Source organism: Lineus longissimus, chromosome 4, assembly GCF_910592395.1.
Source record: "Lineus longissimus chromosome 4, tnLinLong1.2, whole genome shotgun sequence".
NCBI lineage: Eukaryota > Metazoa > Nemertea > Pilidiophora > Heteronemertea > Lineidae > Lineus > Lineus longissimus.
Genome location: NC_088311.1, coordinates 5,033,287 through 5,055,246, shown reverse-complemented (window position 1 = coordinate 5,055,246; position 21,960 = coordinate 5,033,287). Strand labels below are relative to the sequence as shown.

Sequence of the window (21,960 nt, the reverse complement as noted above, 5' to 3'; positions counted from 1 at the left end):
CCACTTAAATTTTAATTTCAGTTGAAATCCTTCTGATTCTGAGATTCAAACCGTTTTTCACTCGTACATCAATGCAGTCAAACATTCGACAATGAAACAATGATAACTTTCACCAGACTCGAATCCTTGTCCAGCACAATTGAAATATCGCCACCACAGACTCAGAATCCGCCTAAAAGAATCTTGGAATACGGAATATGTCCTAATTGGGACACTTTCTCAAGATTCGCCATCAAAGAACTCAGGCGCGGCCATGCGTGTCGGCCCATGAGATATGGCAACAAACAGTGAACAAATAAAACAGATATTTAAACTCCCTAAACATGCGTTAAAATGTCCCGTCTTTGACTTGGACTGTCAGCCTATTGAGCCGAGGATGGGTCTGTTTACATTGGTTTATGCAGTGACAGTGATGGTTACATGTCCTTTGACAAGTAGCCAAGTCTAAACGAACCCAAGCCAAGTTTGCTTAGGTTTTTAGGCCATATGTAGTTGTAGTCATTCTGTTTAGTGGGAAGACCGCACCGCCTCAGCGGCTCCTTCCCAGTGAGACATTGTAAAGCTTGAAGAGAAGCTTGAAGCTTCAAAATATCGCCAGGTCGGTGCACGAGGTAATGGACCTATAACTCAGTGTACATCATTAAACGTGACTGCCCTATTGCATTTTTCTTACGCCGCTCTCCCGAAATGGACAAAGTAGCACTTGTTGACTGTGATTCTTTCAAGATAATCACCAAATTTACGTTTGTTATAAACACGTTATATCGTTCTTTCCCTTCGCATCCGTTGTTTCCATTGGCCATTCTCATCACGTACGTGGTTGTATTGGTAACTTGGAATGTGTTTCATAAGACCACCCTACAGTGGCTATCATACACCTTTCGGAAAACGGTGAAAAACGGGCCATGACCATACACCTCCGTCAACGTGTCCACATTCATTCGTGCAGCATCTCGCCCGTTGTCTCTAGGTTATTCATAAAGCGAACAAGGCGTTACTTATGACCATCTAGCGGATAGTTAACCAAGGAATTTAAGCCATCTGACCTCAGACAAAGTCTGAAGGCTCTACATCAAAAGAACACTAAAAGCCCATATCATGTTTAATACAATATTTTATTATTGATATTTGACAATTCATATTTACACGGTTTCTCCAATCATTTACAGAGTGACTAAAATAACGCGAATGTCAATACTTAGTAGTGGAGTGGTGAACGCCAGGCAGGACTATAGTTAGAGTTAAAATATTCACCGCAGTCTGTTGACATCTTCTTGCAATGGGGTTGATTTCTTTTGAGATGGGCCGGCGTAATGTCCTAGCCTTTCTTCCACAACAATAAGAAGCGACACCGGCGCTAAACTTGGGGAAATCTAAACAGTAAACTGGGACATCTTTTCAACTTGGATGCTATCACTTACTTCAATACGTGTCCTAACAGCAAGACTATCGTCCAAACAAGAAAATTAATTTTAAACTCGTTGCAACCTGGTTGAAATCAGCAACATAACTGAAAATAATTTTCTTGCAATATTTTGGCACTTCTAGACGCAATATCTATTTTCTAGAATTTCCAGCTCAGATGACGTCATTGGTTTGCAAAAATACCGCCACCCAGGAGACAAATGATCCAACTCTTCAAAAAGAACATGTAAAACATGTACATGTACATGTACTTAGCAAGACATAATCTCGAATTCAAATTATACGAGAATGTTAGGCATGTGTATACTCAAGCAATTGTGTGGGACATCCATTTCACGTGTTTTTTTGTTCCTGTATATATTTCCTGGTCATCTATACATTGGATGTCCAAATGATAGAAGAGCTATGTTTGGTAAGAAACACTGTCCCGCAAAACTGCCTGTGTATTCCAGAGCATTGTTGCGACCTCAACTTTCAACTAAATGGCATTCGTTCACTGCATCTATCAACCATTTATCGAATTTCCCTATGTCCATGTATCAATGCATTTCGAGAGTCAATGTAGACAACTCATACACTATCAAATTATTCAGAAACTTTCCGACCCATCGACGCATCATCAAGAAGCTCTGTTAAGAATGCTGCGAAGAACAGCCAGACACCATCTACAGAAAGCCATCGTAACAAGATCTTTAAGTAGCATATTGAGTTGAAGAAGCGAACGTTTTTGCAATTATAACGTGTCTTTTCATTTAATTCCCAATTTATCTCAGCGTCCGTTATGGATTGAAGTTGTAACTGTTATTAGGTGCATTCTTTCACTTAGTGATGCCGTCCTTTTCTTGTTGATTACAGCGACTGGCATTGTATCCGTTATTTTGCTAGATAATGAAATCGGCAAAGTGGCGAATAACGGATAGTGTACCAAGAATGTAACGTTAGCACCTCATTAAAGAAATGTTTGACCTTAGTTACCAAATATTTTGGTAATTAATGATCCGTCTTAACAGCTGGTATGTACGGATGACAGGGAAGTATTCTTAAGATGGGTGTAATAAGAATTGCGGACTATAACGTATTTTCTACAATGAATTCAATGGAAAATTACACTGTCCAGTACGTCAGACGCTTTAGCATCAATCAACGATTGCACTGCAATCTCAATGTGTAATGGGATTTGTTGGCAGCTGAGAGACGTTGTAAGCTGACTGTTGATCGGGCAATTCTCCTTATTTCTGTATCAGCCAATCAGCACAGATCTTATCCTTTTCGGCGTGATGGCTTGACTTAATGACGTCATTTATCACCAGGTCTCTGCCGCTTCAATGATTATTTTAGTATTGTCTAAAGATTCTGCTTCTTCTGCAACTCAACTACATGTATTGACTACATTATAAACGCTGTACATGCACCATTTACACCTTTGTACGATTACCGTTACAATATGCAGGTCTATTTATATAATATGTAATAATTTACAGATAAATACTATCATTCCATTTACACTTTCAAACCCTGATCATCATACTAGTGACAGAACTACAACTAGGAAATTGGGAGACTTGGGAGAACATGATGAAATTCGGCAACAACGTTGATGTCAGAGAAATGCTGCATCTCTCTTGACATTGACCTTTCGACAGGGGAAATGCAGGAAAGCAAGACTTTATATACAGAGGTTGTCGGAATGTGCATTTCATGAACTGGTGCCGAAGCCCTGCGTTGATGGCAATGTTACTGTCCGCTAAGTTTATGTGATGAGTCCTAGCAACTGCCATTTTGTTTTTCTAGAGAAGGAGTCCCATAAAGATACGGATTGAGTCCATATAAATTTGATTTGACCGTTGAGCAAGCACTGGCCAAAGCACCGTAATTATAAGCCGTAGCAGCAGCCCCCATTGGCAGATTTGGCAAAAAGTTTGGCGCGTACGGCATAAAAGCCAAACCGCGAGAGTTCGTCGCGTAAGCATACTGTTGTAAAGAGTTCAGGTTGTGTCCGACATTGTTGATAGGAGAGAAAGCGGACTTGACGGTAGATGTTGCTGTTGTTGGTGCGGTGGTCGCGTACGGCTTGTGGTTGATGGCGCTCCGGCCCGAATGAGCCGCAGGCGGGGTAGGGCCAGTCTCTGAGTGGTTGTTCAACACTTGTTCAATCGCCTGCACAACGTCATTGTTACAGCCCTGCAGTATCAACTGAAGGACGCTGCGTTTCATGTGTGGAAACACTCGACTCAGCATTTCAATTGGTGGACGCTTGTCCCGACCGTCTCTGTGAAGCGCCTGCATCACGCTAGCACTCGTATGATGACTGGCATGACCGTATATCGGCGTCCCGGGTAACCGGACTTCACTGTGTTCCGTCCGCTCTGGTGATGACATTGACAATGCTCTTTTCGGAGGCGCAGTGAATGACGTTTCTGGATCCTGGTTTGACCGCGCTGGAGAAGTAGGAGTCGAAGGCTTGGGCGAGTCTGACTTGTCTTGCTCCGGTACAATCTGCCTGTCACCGTCTTCGACATCACTTCCTACTGGACTGGCCAAAGATTTCCCTGATGGACTTGGTGACTGGCTGCATTGACTAGCGTTGCTGGAATCTGTGCGGAGACGTTTGGCATCTGGAAGATAAAAGGAAATAAACTTCATGAGAAGCAATCACTAAAACTGCATTTAGATGGACTGTGACTTTATAATATCTGCAACTTTTGAGATGACGAAACCATTTCACCTGAAAAGAAGAAGACCATGCTTTAGTTCTGTTCCTGGCCAACTAAACCGGATAACTGACTGTATGTTTACGCTGATCAATTCCATGTTTGGTTTATACATGTAGCGTGAACTTTAAAGCATCTCTCTCTTGGGACCCTACGTGCCCTAGGTGGCACATGGGGCGTTCCCCAGGGTCCTCCACTCAAGTCTGTTGGCTGCTCGCTGTCTGGCTGCCTCCCACGTTAGGCCCTTTTCTTGAAGTTCCTTTGCCATGGAACGCCGCCAGGTCTCTCTTGGTCTGCCTCTATTCCGTCTCCCCTGTGGTGTCCATGTGAGTGCTCTCCTTGGCAATGCGTTTGCAGGCATTCGGAGCACATGGCCCAACCATTGCCATCTTCTACTTTTAAGCATAAGAGATGATTATGCTCAAATTAGACAGACCCGAAACATAAATGACTGTATGATAAACATTAGGTGGGTGCTGCAGCAGCAACAGAGAATACTCCTATCCTCAGACTGCCTCTTCTCCTTTCCAACTTGTTTCAGGAATGTACTGGTAAGCTTTGTTGCATTCTTATCACAATGCTTAAATTCCCCGTAATCCCTAGAAGAGACATCCAATATTCCCCAATCAGTTTCTCAGGAAAGTTCAGAAACTAAACACTCTACGTGTCTTTTTGGGAAGAAGGAATGGCGATGATCTAAACCTCCTCCTTCGTATAATTCGAAGAGATTCATGTAGTCTGCACGACTTGAGTGTTCGTACCGTTTTTAGGCTTGGTTCGCCCACGTTTCGAGAAGGAGTGACTATTACTTTCCCGTATAGCAGTCTAAAATACCCGCTGGAAAAAGTTCCCATCTCTACGTCAAGTTTATCGTGATGAATAAGACTATGGTTTTATAGATACATATGACCTTCTATTCACCTGATATCAAAGCGTAAAAAAGCGTCATCTGTCCCCAGGAGGCTATTCCACGATATTTTAAACTGTTACATATTAAGACACATACCGGCGACAAAATCTCCACTTGTCTCGGACGGAGAGTTGTCCGAGTAGGACATGTTGTGCAGAAACATGTACACAAATGTTATAGGAGAATCTATAATGGATTTGCTGATTGATCCGAAATGACCAAGTGAAGCTGATAGACAACGCTTTGTTGCACCAAACTAGTCCAACGCAAACTTTCAGCCCACCCCATGGTTGCTGATCCGCCTGCAGAAACTAGATCTACAACATATGGTGGAAGAATCTAAGTTTAAGTCGCAACACATCACTCATTCGCAAAGAAAGGCTGATGATAAGAAATCGACAAAACCTAGCAGGAGTTCACCTTACCAGTGTGGGATATAATTCGGCAAGAAAAAAAAATACAGTAGCATATTTATGATGCATTACTGTAGAGCATATTTATATTTTCCTTTCACGTTGAAATGTATTACCAATCCCAATAAGTTTCACTGAGGTGACTGTGATCTGTTGGCCGCTACATTTCCCTCTTTGACAATTCGCAAAAGGCGGTAGATATACACTCGCTTTGCAAAGAGTAACGTTACTCAAGAGTTCCAACCACGCTACCAGTACGTCACATCTAAGAAACGAAAAGTTACTTCTACTATTTATTTATTAAATATATATTTGATACTCGTTGTAAGGTAAGTGTTGTTTCACTTGTCTGATGCCGTTCTCTACCTAGCTCAGCCTGCATTAAAATCGTTTGATGTCCAATGTGGGTGGCTTCTCCAACCATGATTTTCTGATCGTTTAAGACCGCCGAAGGTTGTAACTGTTATTAGTCTCGGGCCTCCATTTAAATTATGTTGCTTTTCCGAAGGAATTTTGGCTTCTGGATATGATTAAGGCTTCTATTAGAAGCAATTATGTTGCCTCTTATTCTTTTATTCGAAGTAACTTCGACATTCCTAGTCAGCGGATTTCGGCGTGTTGAATCGTCAGATCACGACAAAACCACCCTTCTACCATCTCTGACAATTAAAAAATCCCCAAGACTACATGCCTTTTTCTCATTTACAGAGTCAACAAAGTATTATCTCGCACTTGAAATGAAAATAAAATAGGAGGATAAGAGAAGACTTTAGAACGTGAAAATGGAAGTTTGATTATCTTGATCGCTGACGAAAAGAAAGACCATCTACTTTAAAGATGACACTTCTAAAAGTATTTCTGTTATCAAGAGACTACCAACCTCCTAATCAGCATGATGCAAGGAATCATTGTATTATTTAGTTTCTTTGAAATCCACCCTATCATAGATCACGTTAAAATATCAACCACTTAACCAGGAGGGGGCCCGTAAGAGACTCGGTAAAATGACATTAATGGCAAAGGCGTTACGGAAACACAGCCATTACAGCTTTTCAAATGTCAGGGTGAATTTTGGTTTTCATTGTGTGGCAATTTTAGATCAGTTGCCAGAACGCATTACCCAGCTTGACTCGGGACCCCCACAACTCGAACGAATGGGATGTTTGCCCTCTCTAAGGGAAAGTATCCTCTTCTCGACGTCAGAGTGTGGTTACTGAAAATATTGACGTTACTGCTTCGTTTCGGCTTACTAATTGGTTCACACTGAGTCCACGCTTTTGAAGCACACGATGAGGACACGTGATTTCCTAATTCGTAATTGTTATTTGATGGAGGCCACCACAGGTAGCCAGTTTATTACTTCACTTTCACTTTCTTGAAGAAAGTTTGGGGTTATCCATCGAAAACCTTGGTGGTGGTTTCAGTCATGCAATGAAAGCTGAAAACTAATGATAATGGTTGTTGTTTGACTAATCTGATAGGGAACCAGTGATACAAGCATATCAAATACTCCATCACTTACATTCGTAGTTTTTACGTGGGGAACATAGTGGGGTGTCCACTTTTCGCCACATGACTTGGTATTGAGTTCAAAAGTAGAAGACAGATGCTGTTTTACCTTGCTATTTACAAAGGAACAGCTAAAGGCAGGGTCTTATACACTCAAGACGTACACTATCCATGCACTGTCGGGTTAAAATTAGAAGCCCGGAACAACGGCCAATGAGACAGCGGAGCAGAGAGAGAGGGAGAGAGAGTCACCTCCCAAACTGACACCAGGCTCTAAGAAAGAGTCTTACGGGACTATGATAGGCAGTGTGTGTCCTCAGTTGCAGACAAATAAAAAGCTTTTAAAATAATCAACGGGAGTATCCTAGACAAATATATATCTAAGATGGTGAACACTTTCTTTTAAACTGCCGGTTTGTCGCCCTGAGTACGGGAATGATACAGACCGCCACTTCTTTTCAGATGAAAGTTGAGAACTGCCACACTCTTTGGCCTCATTTTTTATCGCAGGATAAAGAGCGCGAAGGATAGGAAACATACACCTGTATCGTTCTCACATAGTTTCAAAATAGTTCCAACAACTAAGAGCAGACCGGAAAGCAACTTGAAGTCTCCCAAGCTAAGGTAAAGCTAATCAGTCATATGGTGACAATATCCCGTGGGCTAAACATTCGAACTAGATACTCATCATTACCATTTGCATTGAGCTCATGCCACGCGATCCCCAAGGAATGGTTAGTGTATATTCTTCGTTAACAAGTTACATACGGGACGATTTGTTACTGATTCGAACTTTCTGTTAGTTTGTTTATACTGATCATTTATTTATTTCTTGGCGTAATAACACACAGAAGGATGTTGGAATCTTTCGAAACGCTTTAACCGATACATTAACTGTGCTGTTAATAGTCTGTGATACACAACAACCCTTCGGAACTCACTGCCTCATATTTTGCTCATCATGGTCATAAAATGGTAGACCGCTGAATGCAATGGGACTTTGAAGACGAATATGTCGACACCATGAACAGCAGCTGTAGTTGAAAACGCTCGAATTTAGCCGGGATTTTCTCGGACTGGATCTAAACTATATCGGTCTCTCGACGACTGCGGTTTAACTTCTTGATGCCAATAACTGACATTTCCACAGATAAAATTGTCGGATCATGTTTCGCAATCACCGCATGCCACCATCACGAAGGAAAGTACCTCCACTAAAATTGGGAATTCCTACATCTGAGGGATTTCAAATTATCATTAAGTAAAACACAAGTCGCTCAAAACTGACGAGTATTTTCGGTCCAAAAAATTATTTTCAGTAAGGAGGTTCGAATCTTTTATAGAATGGTCGGCCGGAGATTGAGATGTTCCGTTCCAAATGAGTAACATCTTGTAGCATTTACCACTAATGCGCGGTACCTAAGAAAAAGTAATGAAAGCCGAAAGAGAAACTGTACTACATATTTGTCTCTTTTCGTTTGCTTCCTGCCCGGTGTGAAGTTTAACCCAGGCAATATGTTTTAACATGATCCCGCGGATTTTAAAGCAAGGTATACCACGGAAAGCTGCGGGATCTGCAGTGCAGGTGTGGCTCTGTATTCAAGTAAAAACATCAAGCAATGAGCCATATTATAATCTTCTTCAAGGATGGTCTGAAAATAAACTTGAAGTGTCCTTAAATATAAAAGTCACACTAAGTTCTGACAGCATCACTTCGCATCGCCTATAAAATGTCTTAGTTCGTAGCGTTTCTACTTTCCGAAGTTCCTATATGGTCACCTTTTGAGAAAGTTGCTGATTTAAAAATCAGTAAAAACGATTTTTTCATTGACATGAAAAAGAATGAGCCTAATTGATAATGGACGGTTGGGCAGTTAGTGGTATGAAGGAACTCAATAACACAAATGTATGACTTCAATTTCCTTTCAGCGTCCCCAATTTAAACAACACTTCAGCTTCTGGTGCCGTCATTTTGTACATTGTTTACTTCTTAGAATTATCTGGAGTGTTTAAAGAGTAAAAGTTGACAAGATTATTCAAATATTTTCCCACTCATCCCTAAGCCCACCTAAAATTGAGAATGAATGCGAGACATCAGTCGTTTTAATGTGCGTATTGTAATAAACTGAAAAATGTTATAATTTGATCTTTAAGTCAAAACATTACAACGTCTGTGTTGACAATATTGCTTATGAATATCACGTTCCTTTACTTCCCATTCTAAAGTTAGACTCTCCCTTTCAAAGCAGGCTGGCACCATCAGCAAATAACCTAACAGATCAGTTGCCTTTGCCATCATCTGGCAAATTCAAGATATTCTTACTTGATCTCTTTCTTTGTAAGTCTTCTCGTTACGAAGTCATTCAATTACCATCTATAGATAAAGTACTCTATCCTATCTTAGATGGCGGATTAACCGCGCGGCCCGAAGTTATTTACTTTGCTGACAATTGCCATGCCAGAACCAGCCCCACTCACCACCTTTCCCTTTCAGCAGCCAATTTAGCGAAGAGAGGCGACATAGAGGATCTTATTCTAGGGTAGCTAACGCCGAATCGAAACCATGATGAAACTTCCTGCGGATTGGAGAAACTTGCGATATCTATTGCTTGGTAATTTATTGAAGTGGCCGAGAACAAAGTAACCGAGATCGTGAATATGACAACTACCATTGGCAATAGGGATGTTCTTGCTTCTCTCATTGTGCAAGCCTAAGACGATGGCACTTCAATAGGTTAGCATTCTTTTCCCTCGAGATGGGCAATTTAAAGTGTAAATTACGGATCAATAAAAATCGTATTTATTGAATGATCCTTCTATTGTGTTCGGAAGGGGCGGCAGATTTTATTGGCATTTATCTCAACCGAGTCATTTTCCATAATTGTTTCGATTATCTGATAATGTTTTTAACATTAGCTTTCGGGGACATCGAATTAATGTTCACTGCATGGCAGGATGGCTGGGTTGATATTCACCAGTGTCAAATCGGCGGTAAACGTACGGTCAATTTGCCTCAGCAGTGCCTCATAAATCACGAACTCGGCCGAAACGAAGGAGCGACACGCGCACTGAGGCGGGTGAAATATGCGGAGATTTCCGCGCCACGAATCCGCGGACATTTATATCTTGTTTCCAGTGGTTGCATTTCTATGGTGACATTTCTCACGCTATTTGCTAACATAAAGGAAACAGTCCACATCGGAAGGCGAGCGGTCATCACGAAGCTGATTCGGCGGAAGGCAGGGTTGGCTGTGATGTCCGATGGCCACCCTAAGTGACAAACGGACTGGTGAAATCGGATAGGTATTTGAACAATCGAAATAAGGTGACAAGAATGGTTCGAGACTCCGCAACCAATAGCTTGTCAGTTTAACAATACGAATCAACTGTTAATGTAAAGTTCTTTTGAAGTTAATACACATTTCAAACACATTTATGTGCTTTTCTCAACCGGGGGAGGACAGACTTTACCCATGTCTCAGCGATGGGTAAACATTTTAGAAAATGCCATTGTGGTTGGAATAAAAGGAGAGCTGGTTTGGGTTCTGGACTTGCCAAAATTGAAAAAAGAAGAAAATGATTAATAGCGAAGACAAAGATTGTGACATTTGCGATATGAAAATAAATTGAAATGCATTTGTTGTACTGGAGTCGTGCAAAGAAACCAGGAGGCGAGAATTTTAGCAAGAAACCGACCGGCAAGTTTTTCAGGTTAAGTTGTTGGCAACCACAGCCACTTCGACCTTTTACTTGTCTGATTTTAATGTACTCGGCATATTACAAAGGTGGCAGTAAATGCTGCGAGAGATTCTGCATTTAGTGTGATAACGCTGGAAATACTTGTTATAAACGTGAGACTTAGAGTTACATTGTACTATAGCATTGCATACTTTTACTTTTTTTCTTCTTCCTAATATAAGTCTACCCAAGAGTGTCAACTTGAAACTGGCTCAAAGCGACAAAAGTGACAACAACCGCTCCCCCATTGAATGGCAATTTCGACAGCATGCCGGGCGCGTCCACTGACGCTACTACAATATAAAACAAGCTACAAAAGGTAACCCGTCCAAGAAATCATCCTAAAAGTGATTTATCGTTTACAATCAGCATCCAATACTTCAAGACAAGATGAAAATGTAATATTTATGATATCTGTTTCCAAGTCGCCCCATGTTTCCGATTGGCCATCCGTCATCCATGCGTTCAAAATGACGACACCAACAATAGCCCATCAGAAACAAACATCTCATTTTATTGAGATATGCTATAATTACGAAAAACTTTCACACTCTGGGCTGCACAATCTAGAAAAAGTCATTCTTCAAATTGCGTATACATTGTACTTCATGGAAGTCGTTATATGCCTCTGACACTATCATTTGTTATGGGTTATCCTGCTGTGTTTGGCGTGTATATCATGACGACCATTAGACTCTGTCATAATCACTTGCGGAGAGTCGTATGAGTTTGTTTCGATGCCGTTTGGATTAACGACGGCACCAGTCACTGGCCGGGCGCTGAAATTTATCATTTGCGCGATATCAAACTGCGGCAATTCGTAAAATGTCAGAGAAGTTGCTGAACCATTAGTTATGAGAATGTTATCATTTATATTACATTCAATATGCCTTGTTATTGTTTTCGTTTCATGGCTATTCTGGTTTGATTATTTCGGCCGTTGACGCTTACTGATATTGCATTAGAATTACAGCAACAATGTACTTTTACTTTTTCGTGGTATCAAAAACAAATAACCAAAAATATTCCTTTTTGCATCAGTCTTCGGAAGTACTAATTTCCGGAGCATTGACAAATATCTCTATCTTACAGGGATTGGTAAAGAAGCTTTTCACCCACGATAGCTACCATGAAGTCGACTTTATCAGTATGCCTTAGTAGATATTGTTATATCATTTTTCAATATCGTTGTATTCGCCTTATGACTTCACCATGTAAGGAATGCTTTGATCCATAGTCCAGACGTAGATAGTTGGTGCAGTTATTCTTCACTTTTTATGAATTGTAATGTTGCTCTAAGAGATGACAGTCGGGCGTTTCTATGGCCACTGCTTTTGATATTTTCAATATTTCCACCATATCCCTTTGCAGTAAGATAGTTAGGGCTATCAAATTTCATTGACGAATTGTCTCCATTCATACGATACATGCCGTGGATTGTAAAGTCGTCTGATTTCTGACGGATGTTAGATCCGATTGTTACAAGTGATGTACAGAAATAAAGGCCCAACTCATCCTATACTAGGGCACTCTTGCTCCGACACGTTAGAGACAATGAGAACATTGTTGTAAACTCCGTCTTCGGCCAATCCAATCTTTGTTGTGACGGGTCTTTAGCCGTGTCGGGACTTGAAGAGGAGAGCAATGGTTCTCATCTCTTCTCATCCCCGGATAAGAGGCACTGGTGCGCCACTCGGCCAGATTCTGACTGCCATGTAATTGTACTAAAAGCCATTCGCCCCGACAAGCGTTAAGCACCAGGAGGACAATACAACTGTCACATGCAGACTAGAGACAGAATGAAAGCATTTTGTATCCTACACTAACGTGAATGTGCGTCATTGTTGGTCCATCCATCCCGTACCCGTTTGAAGACAGCGTCTTTATCAAAGTTTTAATAGTGTAGCAAAATTGAATAGTAAGCCTATTAAATCTTAAATACACTGGTAAGCTTTGAAAAAGCTCCGTACCAGCTGCGGCCGGTCCTCTCAAAAGAAATTGCTACTTTGCAAACGTCAGACATTGTTTGCCATTATGAGTAAGGAAGATGAAGCAAAATCTTGATAGGATTAATAGCTTTGTAAGTTTTGTTACTACGTTTGTCTTGGATAAAGAATCCTGAAGAAGTCTGACTGAAGCACTGGCTCCCATCTTGGCAGTTTTGACAAGATCCTTTGTCCGTGTTACAGCTGACTGGCCGGCGAGGAAGACCAGGACTTGATTGTCATCCGTGCTATATGCTCCTTGACTGTTTATAGACACTGTATACAAAACACGGAGACTCATTCAATACCAGATGATCCTAAAGGAGGCAGAGATAGGCATCGGGCGATTTCTATAGGATTCTTCCGGCCTGCTCGGAGGATACGGGCTGGTGTGAAACGTCAACTGAAAACACGTCGGTGGACACTTTCCCACAATTTGTTAGCTTGCCCACAGCTGCTCCTACAAGCCAACCTGCCATCGGCGCAGTTCTCGTCGCCAAATATTTTATTCAAACAAAACGAGCGTTTGAAGGGAAAGAGTTGCTAGATATATCCCTCGAGGAATCACATGCACTGCGGAGGCTGATTAGAAGAGTGAGAGGATTGCATCTATGAGGTCATCAAGTTATAATTTGATGATGGCAAAACCTTGCATGTATCCCACCTATTAGAAATGGACTGCATCTTAGTCTAAGATTATGTTTATCTCAAATGTTGAGTCCTATACTCAATTGTGTTTGTTTTTAATTTCAGGTCAATGCACAATTGGCACCAGGATGAAAAATTTCTTTCTGAGTGTGCGCGATCGACATAAAAATCGCTTCTGGCTCCTGGTTTTGTTTTCGGAAGTATCTTCCTGTACAACTTAAAGGAAAAGCTTTACAGTCCTCTTATTGAACATTCAGTCATATCAATTACATCGAGTGTCATATCGCTATAAACAGCGCAATTGAAGTGCCATTATAGCAATATCTCATTGTTCTTGGTTAAATGTGTTGACCTAATCAATAGAAAGACATCAAGAATTTATAATGATATCATGAGAGTATAGTGGAATAAAGTAAGCTAGTTGAACAAGGTCGTCATCGTCGATAAAGTGTATACACGTATCTACTTAATCGTTTTTTGTTCATAGCTCTTCGTGTGTGTTGGGAAACCAGCCTGTTATCTACATAAAAAAATCGACAGGTAGTTGGCCTATAGTAAGCAAATATATATATGTACATTACTTCATCCATAAGATTTGCTAAAAGTGATTGATTTTGGTTTCCCTAAAGTACAAAAACGCGCAAAGCAGTTGTACATCCGTTCGAGGTTAATGGGATAGAATAACCGGTTGGGAAGCGCGATGTTGGACTATACGATCCCCGATCGAAGTTTTCGTTCGACATTTATGAGAAAAAGAAGAAATAGCCGTAATTGGTATCACAATTGCGATACTCTAGCTTTTGTTTTAGCGGAAATATCGCCAATCAATCCTTCCGCTTCTAACATCCTTTGGCGGCATTTATGCAAATAAAACAGGCCATTACCGCTAAAATGGCAGATGTCAACAATCAAACAAATATTGAAATGATGTTTGTTTAATGTTTATATTTATGACTTGAATTTCGCTACGGACGCGACGAGAATTTAAATCGAGTTAATTTGGTAAAATGGCACATTGTTCAACATGTGTTGCTAAGGGTTTCCGATAAATTTGACAGTTTATTTTATTTTCATTTGCTTTTCTTGACAGATTTCCGTTATACAGATGACACTTAGTGTATGCTGATATTACTAAGGTTATTAGAGTCGATTTTGGTTAGAGTCGCATACTTAGTATTAATTTCACATGTAGAAGACATACATGTAAAGAATTTGAAGCACTCATAAAAGAGGGGTTATTTCCTTAAGGTAAAAGTGGGTTCAGGGATGTCGAAATTTGATTGGAAATGGATTTCCCATTCATGAGCAGCAACAATGAAAAGATCAAGAAGGGAAAAAACTGCTGCATTCGCAGTAATGCTAAAGCCAAAAAATAGTGTGCCCCCTCACCACTGTGTTTCCCCCGAGGCCAAAGATGTCAATTGGACAAGTGTGATGCTAGGCATTGGTAGACGTAATTTGGTCAACTTATCAATGTGTCATAATATTGACTTTTTACGAGTTGCAACGAACTCAGAGAAGTGCAAACAAAGGATTTGAAAGGTTTTTCATTTCAGCTGTTTGAAGCGCATCATTTGTATACACATATCATGTATGCATTTCCAGCCAAACTAGAATTAGGACTCACGCGTATTGCAGTGTTATACACAGTATGTTACATAGATGTTATGGTCAGTTAAGGCTGATGCAGACTTGATACCCGTGTTGTCAAATTGGTTGAAAATGATATTACAGTAAGTCAAGTGTTCAGAGACTCAAAGGGGTTTGTTATATTAGCTGTAGTTGATCATTGATTCAGCCATTGTTATCTCTTCATACTTTATCATATGGGTATTTACAAGATAACTTAAGTTACGCTCTTACCCCGCTTGTGACGAAGTTAAATTTTGAAAAGTAAATATAGCAAATTTTATATTATATGTTCAATCGACTTACATATCAGCTGACAAAACAGAGTGATTTTTGGATGATTTTAAAGCTGTAACCTCTTATTTTAAGGGCAAATATCTTGTGTACGTACCTTACTATCTGGTGATATAATTACTATTGTGCGAATTTGTTCCGGTTCCATGTACGTTTATATCCATCTTGTTACCAACACCCTATCCCATCTTTGCTAATTGCCGCATCGCAGGTGTAATTATGGTTCAGCTGATGATGCTTGACTGCTCTTCTCTACTTATCTAATGGAGATGTTGTTGCTGGCCATTAATTAGATCAATCTCTCATCGGTAGGTGAAAGGAAGGGCGAGGGTGAGGATTCAGGAATAATCTGATTGATTTTTAAACTTGGAACAAGCATGGCCTTGAATAGCATACCAAAGTCTCGGTATCTAAATTTGTCTTTTTATATGGTTTTATGACTTTTTCTTTTTTGAAACTTCACGGCAAAATTTCTCAAAGCATTTCCTTCACTTTATCTAGCTTGGAATGAGTGGCGGATCTGACCGGAAAATGAGGAGTCATCGTCATGATCGGTTAGGTTGAAAGCAAGAGATCATTACGCTAATTACAGTACTTATAACAACATTACAGGTGAAAATTTCAATTATATAATTCAATCGATGTAAAAGATATTTGGAAGCGCTTATAGATTCAATGTGATTCTAATGATTGGTTTTAAAGCTAAAAGCATTTTAACATTTATTACCAGCCGTGATGTTATCAATGTACTTATAACAACACTGTGGAAGTTAAATCGATTCGTTTAATCGCACAAGATTTTAAGAAGTGTTTTATTGACCTAATTATGTTCAATCATCAAAAAGATTGATTTTCAGGCTAAAATATTATTACAATGCTTATCTGAACTAGTGATGATTTAACCAATCATATTTTGATATTTTGGCATGTTGTGCGTTTATAAATATCATCTCATTATCATGCGATAGCAATGGTTCGTATCGTATAGAACTATGACTTTTTAGTGTTACGGCCGAATGCACTTTGTACTGAATGCCTAGCTCTAAAAACCTATAACCTTTACTTAGTTTACAACTTAAACTCAATTTTCCACTCCACAAGTTGTTTTCAGTCATTGTAAGGGAACTGCCTATCTCGTTAGGCTATACGTAACCTGATAAAATTACATAACAACCCCGTAGCAAATTCTCTCTTTTTGAGTTTCTATCAAAAAATTAATTTTCCACTTGGAATACCATTTCAAATTATAACACTATGACTATACCTTGTATAATTACATAATATCATTTCTTTCTTCAACTTTCAAATTTCAGTTCATAGTTTGGGTGAAAGGGCGTCTGTGCGTAGCACGGCGAATTGGAACCTATCAATGGACCACAATTACTCCTTGACATTCAGTGCCACGGGAAGTGAGACTCTCAGAAATCTCGTCTCGATTCATGAAAGCTCCAACTTCTTTCACACCCTGGGTGTTAAATAGGCAATAAGCTGTCATAAAGAGCATAAAACCATTTTGTCACAATTTCTAGTTGAGTGATCACAAATTGGTTTGACAAGCCCGTTTATTTTGAAGCAAGTTACTGTGTGTAAATGGTGACTACGCTTGAGTGACGCTGCATCTCCAGGGGAGGACGGAAAAGAGCAAGAGGTGACACTCTGAGGGGATGCTGGGCTCACTGTGAGTGGAATCACTTGGAATGGAATGCAGTTACTCCAAATACAATATTTCTAAACAGGACATGTGTGATTTTGATTTTGAAAAGCTCTGACACTAAGATTTATCGGAGGTTCCATCTTTTTTAAACATGTTAAAAAAGTTGATTCTTAAACTACATGTATTTTTAAACACAGACATGCATATTCGAAAATTTTCTTTTGAATAAGTTATCTTCACCGATCCGACCAGAATTATCGTACACTACGGGTAAATCGTCATGATTACTTGAAAAAGTTGACCCTACAGCTCAAAACTCACCCCCTTTTTTCAAAATTGATGTTATCATATTAGTCGATGTGTTATCATCATGCTTTTAAAGGCTTGCTACAAGTACGACGAGATCACAAGGAGTAACGAATTGAAATCAACACCCTATTTACCAGGTACGGTGAATATGTATTATGCACATGCCACTACATGTGATGGAAAGAAAATCATACTCGGCGAATGTCGGCCAACAACATCACCGAAAAACTAGCTTGTTCTAATAAATAATGTATGCATCTGGTACTATATCTTTGCTGTGATTAGATTATGGAGATTTCATTTTATTTATTTATCATCATTTAAGTAAGAATAGAAAAAAAGAAAAAAGAAAAAAGAAAAACTTAAAAATATTGATGATAAGAGTACAACAGGAGGACATTTTCTTGTCGTATAACGACGACAAGTTCATTGGGAGGAAACAATATGTTTAATTTATTAATCTGTTAATCTGTTATGACTAGATTAGTCTCTTATGACTAGACTATGGAAATGTCGTATTACTTTGCTTAGAAGAGAAAAATCTAAATATTGATGATAGGAGTACTACGGAAGGAATATTCTCTCATATTTCAATGCTGCATTATATTTTAGCAAGTCTATACTTGATTTTGGTAATATGCAAACACAAGACGTAATTTTTAGTAATTAATGAATGTAATGAAATGTTAGTGAATAAAATCGGTGATGAAAAAGAAACGTGAGTTATGCATTTTTTCTACAGGCACCGCCGTACTGAGGATGCATGAAATCACTTAGAAAATATAAAAGGCTAAATTCTTTTATCACGAAGCAAGTAGACGTGCAGATTATACTGTAAGAAATATGATATAATAGCAAAAAGTGTTAAAACTATTGGACAAGTAAATACAAGTACATCATATAAAGTGAACGAAATTGAGGGACTTCTTTCACTCTTCTTAACTTTCGATAATTTGATTTCACGGTAATGTGAATCTGGAATCCTTTCGAATGTATCGCTGAAATTCAAATAAGTATCGATGTTTTCAAGAAACAATGTCATAATAATATTGAAAATGCCTCTGACAGAAAACTTTTCTCAAAGAAGTTTACCAATAAAACTAAAATGCGTGATATGGAATTCAAACTGGCTAATCTGAGCCTATATAAGAGTTACTTTAATTTGTTGTTTGGTTTCTTGTTGCTCTTTTTTAGAATTGCACCCTTAAGAAATTGGTTTTCCAAATTGAAATAAACAAAACATAACAAAAAAGGACCTGCGAGAACTTCTTACCGGGTGCCCTTGTAGGATCTGGCTGCATGTACATGGCCATTTCGTAATGTCGTGCTTCTGGTGTTGGTAGACTTTCGCTGTTAATGCTAAGAAGTCCAGAAGGTCCGTAAAGAAGGCCCAATTCCCTAGCTTCGTTTTCTTCCTGGGCCTGTTGCCGCCTTAAAGCGACCTGAGCGGCCATCACTCGCTGTCTCTCCGCAATCAAGGTACACTTAGCGCAGACACAGTCCCTCCAACGACAGTAACGCTTATGTCCTTTCAACGCTGATACTACTCCATGATTCCTACAACGGGCACATTTTGGGGTCCTAGGAAATCGTTCAGATGCTCTTAAAAATAACGGAGGGGGTTGAGAGTCCGCCATCGAAGTACTGATGCTGTCTTGGTGTCCGATAGAATCCGAATGCCCGTCTGGGGAACTCATCCTAACTTCTCTTAAGTTACAGACAGGAACTAAATTCTTCCGCTCTAAGATGCGCTAAGTAATCTCTTTAACGTCTGTTTTGGCAATGATAATGCTACTATCTCGAAGATGCTGAGGAGAGCTCCAATACCATCGCTTGTCAATAGTCTAACACCTCTGTCACCCTGAGGCAAGTGTGGTAATTGTTATTGATATTTAATCTCTGGTGGATATTTGAGGTTTGTTTTTATTGGTCGGTAGGCGCTGGGTGGAATAATAATTGTGGCCAGTCAGGGTACGGGGAGCTGAGGAGAGAGATTCTCCATTCATGATGAGCGGTAGGCGTGGCGTGCGAGAGTCTAATCGCCAACATGTGACTGACGGTGTGTAAGCGCAAGCGTTATGGATCAATATAACCATATGATGATGGAAAGCTATTAAGATCACGATTTTTGATGGGATTCCATAAATTAATTAATTCAATGGATCAGAAGGCGGCACTTGGTAACAGAAAATATATTAAAATGAATTTGTCATCAAAGTGGAAAGGATCGTTGATTTTTATTAGTCAGTTACTAAGCATGTACTACATGTAAGTTATTAGTCAGTGATGTTATCTAAAGGGTGAAATCTGTTGTCAGTCATATTATTTTGCATTTTTGGTATGAGGAAGCAATCTAAAATATAAAACAACTTCCCATCTAACCCTTCCCGGTGACGAAACAACCGGCCCCAAAAATCTGACAAATCCCCTTCACCGTTCTACTTGAAGACGATACAGCAGGTATACAGTGTACCTTATGGCGGGAAATGTAATTCCTCTTCATCAATAAGTCACAGTAAACCCTGCATAGCACCGGTATTTCTGTTTGGCTCTTGACGAATGCTCTTATTGATACCATAAATTGGCTGAGTGCCGGTTTATTGAGTCTGAGGGGATTAGGGGTCGTTAACCACTCGCCGTATCGGGTAGGTGACTTGGTTACAGAGAAGCTCTTTATAGAGTATTCGGACAAACACGTGAACACCTCATTTTTGTCATCATCATTCGACTTGAATATTAGAGGAAATCTGCACAACACGTTTTTTAGTAAGGCTTTGAAGGCGTTTGCTTCTCCCTACGGTCCTGTAACAAGATCAAATGAACCCATGAAGTTTCCGAAATTGGAGGGGACTGTAGTGCACTATTGCAGAATCCAACATCCAAGATGAGGAACCCCCCCCCCCCCCCCAAATCTGTTACCACTGTCATAACGGCGGGAAACTAATCCATTTGAAACAAATCCACTTTACCAATACGTCACAAGGTGTTCACAATTATGCTCAGTATCTGGGTTGACCGCTCAGTAGATACTTACAATGATACCAATAATTGGCTGAGGGGATTTAGAGTTTGAGGGGGTTAGGGGTCGTTAACCACTCGTCGTATCGACTCGACGACATGGTTACAGATCGTGGCGATGAAAGGGATTTCATGGCTTTACCTCGGGGTCGTATAATTAGTACCGTTTCCAGCAAGAGTATTATCATGATGTATTTAATGGCAAGGACGGATGTGTGCTTTTCCGGAGAAGCAAGCTGACTATTCGACAAATATTGGGTGAGGAAAATCAGCGTGCAATATATACAAATGTATATTTGATACGTATTTCATTGTTGCTGAATCTAAGATTTCCAAAATATACCCGATGTACATGTAGTTGACCCCTTCTCCCAGCATATTCAAAGCACAACCACAGCTATGCACAGTCTGCTATTACTATCTCATCAAATCGATGCTGTGTAAATTACCATTTCATCATTCAAAAGGTTTTGATCAAACTAATATTCATAATCATTCAGCGTTTTGCAAAATAACATTTCGCCCAACAATCGTGCTAATAGAGTATTTAGCCGCCCTGGTTCCGTGCTATTCCCACACCTGAGAGTTGTGATGCGGGAGGTTTCACAGGTCATCATTCTATTAAGCCTACCCGGCCGGCGGCACCAAAGAGGTCCTTTAGCATTTTGGTCACAGTGTCAACCTCAACAACCAAGCAATGCCTCTGGGCTCCCATCAGCATTCCGAAAGATAGGTCTTTGGGGTAATCGTTCTCGACGCAGTTTTATCTCTGCTGACATCGTGGCCCATCTGTATTCCTTCGAGGAACCAACGACAAGACCATCGAACCAGCGATGCTTGGGGACACTAGCATGGAAACCCGGCATTGACTCATGATTTATTAAATCTTATCGAAAAAGAACAACTTGAAGCATAATAGAATAATAGAATCCTTCCCGGGTTGAAATTACAGGTAATGGGGAAATCAACTATCGACGACAGCACATTACCGGAAATAACGCATTGCCAGGTTTGCTTCTCGAAATCGCTTCATTAAAGATATGGTATGTTGATCATCCAAAACAGACTTAAACGTCTATCAAACCCCCTAATCCTAGCCCCTATAGGGTCCTTCCCGCTAACACCAGGTTTGGCAGGTAAAAGTAGGCAACATGTCAAAATAGTTACCAATTTGATCAGTCGCCTGTTAATGGATGAGCATTCCAGAATTTCTCAAAATATTTCACGTCGAGGGGTTCTCAAAATCCTATCAGTGGTATGTTCGTTATGACACTGCATCAGGGAAAGAATTTATACGCCTCATTGGTGATGCCAGTTGTGCCCACCCCCGTAATCCTATAGCCCTAAGGGTCTAAACTCATCACTGTCAGAATAGGTAAGGCACATCATATCGATATTGCTTAGTTACCAATATATCAAGTCATCTGTAAGTAAGTTAACCCCGACTTCCGCAAATATAGTTCACGTTGAGATGCAAATGGTTATGAAAATGATAATAATCGCGGAGCGCAATACCAGAGTTACTCCGGGTTAATTCTTTTCCGCGAAAAAACAAATCCGTTATTTTTTCAAATTTATCAATCCATACAACATTTATTTTGTTCATATATCTAGAGAAATAACGGCTCATTATCTCCATCCAGTATAAGCCGAATCCTCATTTCCGAGTCCCATTCGGTTCTGATGGTGAATGGGCGGTGACGGGAGAGGAGGACCT

The 21,960-nt window shown here is 40.0% G+C and overlaps 1 protein-coding gene across 1 annotated transcript; it reads right to left on the bottom strand.

Moving 5' to 3' along the window:
• Window positions 1-1,136: 1,136 nt before the first annotated feature.
• On the bottom strand, window positions 1,137-19,075 carry LOC135486202 (doublesex- and mab-3-related transcription factor A2-like). The gene is made up of 2 exons (XM_064768847.1): window positions 18,499-19,075; window positions 1,137-4,040 (listed from the first exon to the last, which is right to left on the bottom strand). Exons 1-2 carry the CDS (start codon window positions 18,920-18,922, stop codon window positions 3,190-3,192), a joined length of 1,275 nt encoding a protein of 424 aa, XP_064624917.1. The 5' UTR covers window positions 18,923-19,075; the 3' UTR covers window positions 1,137-3,189.
• Between the last annotated feature and the right edge of the window lie 2,885 nt (window positions 19,076-21,960).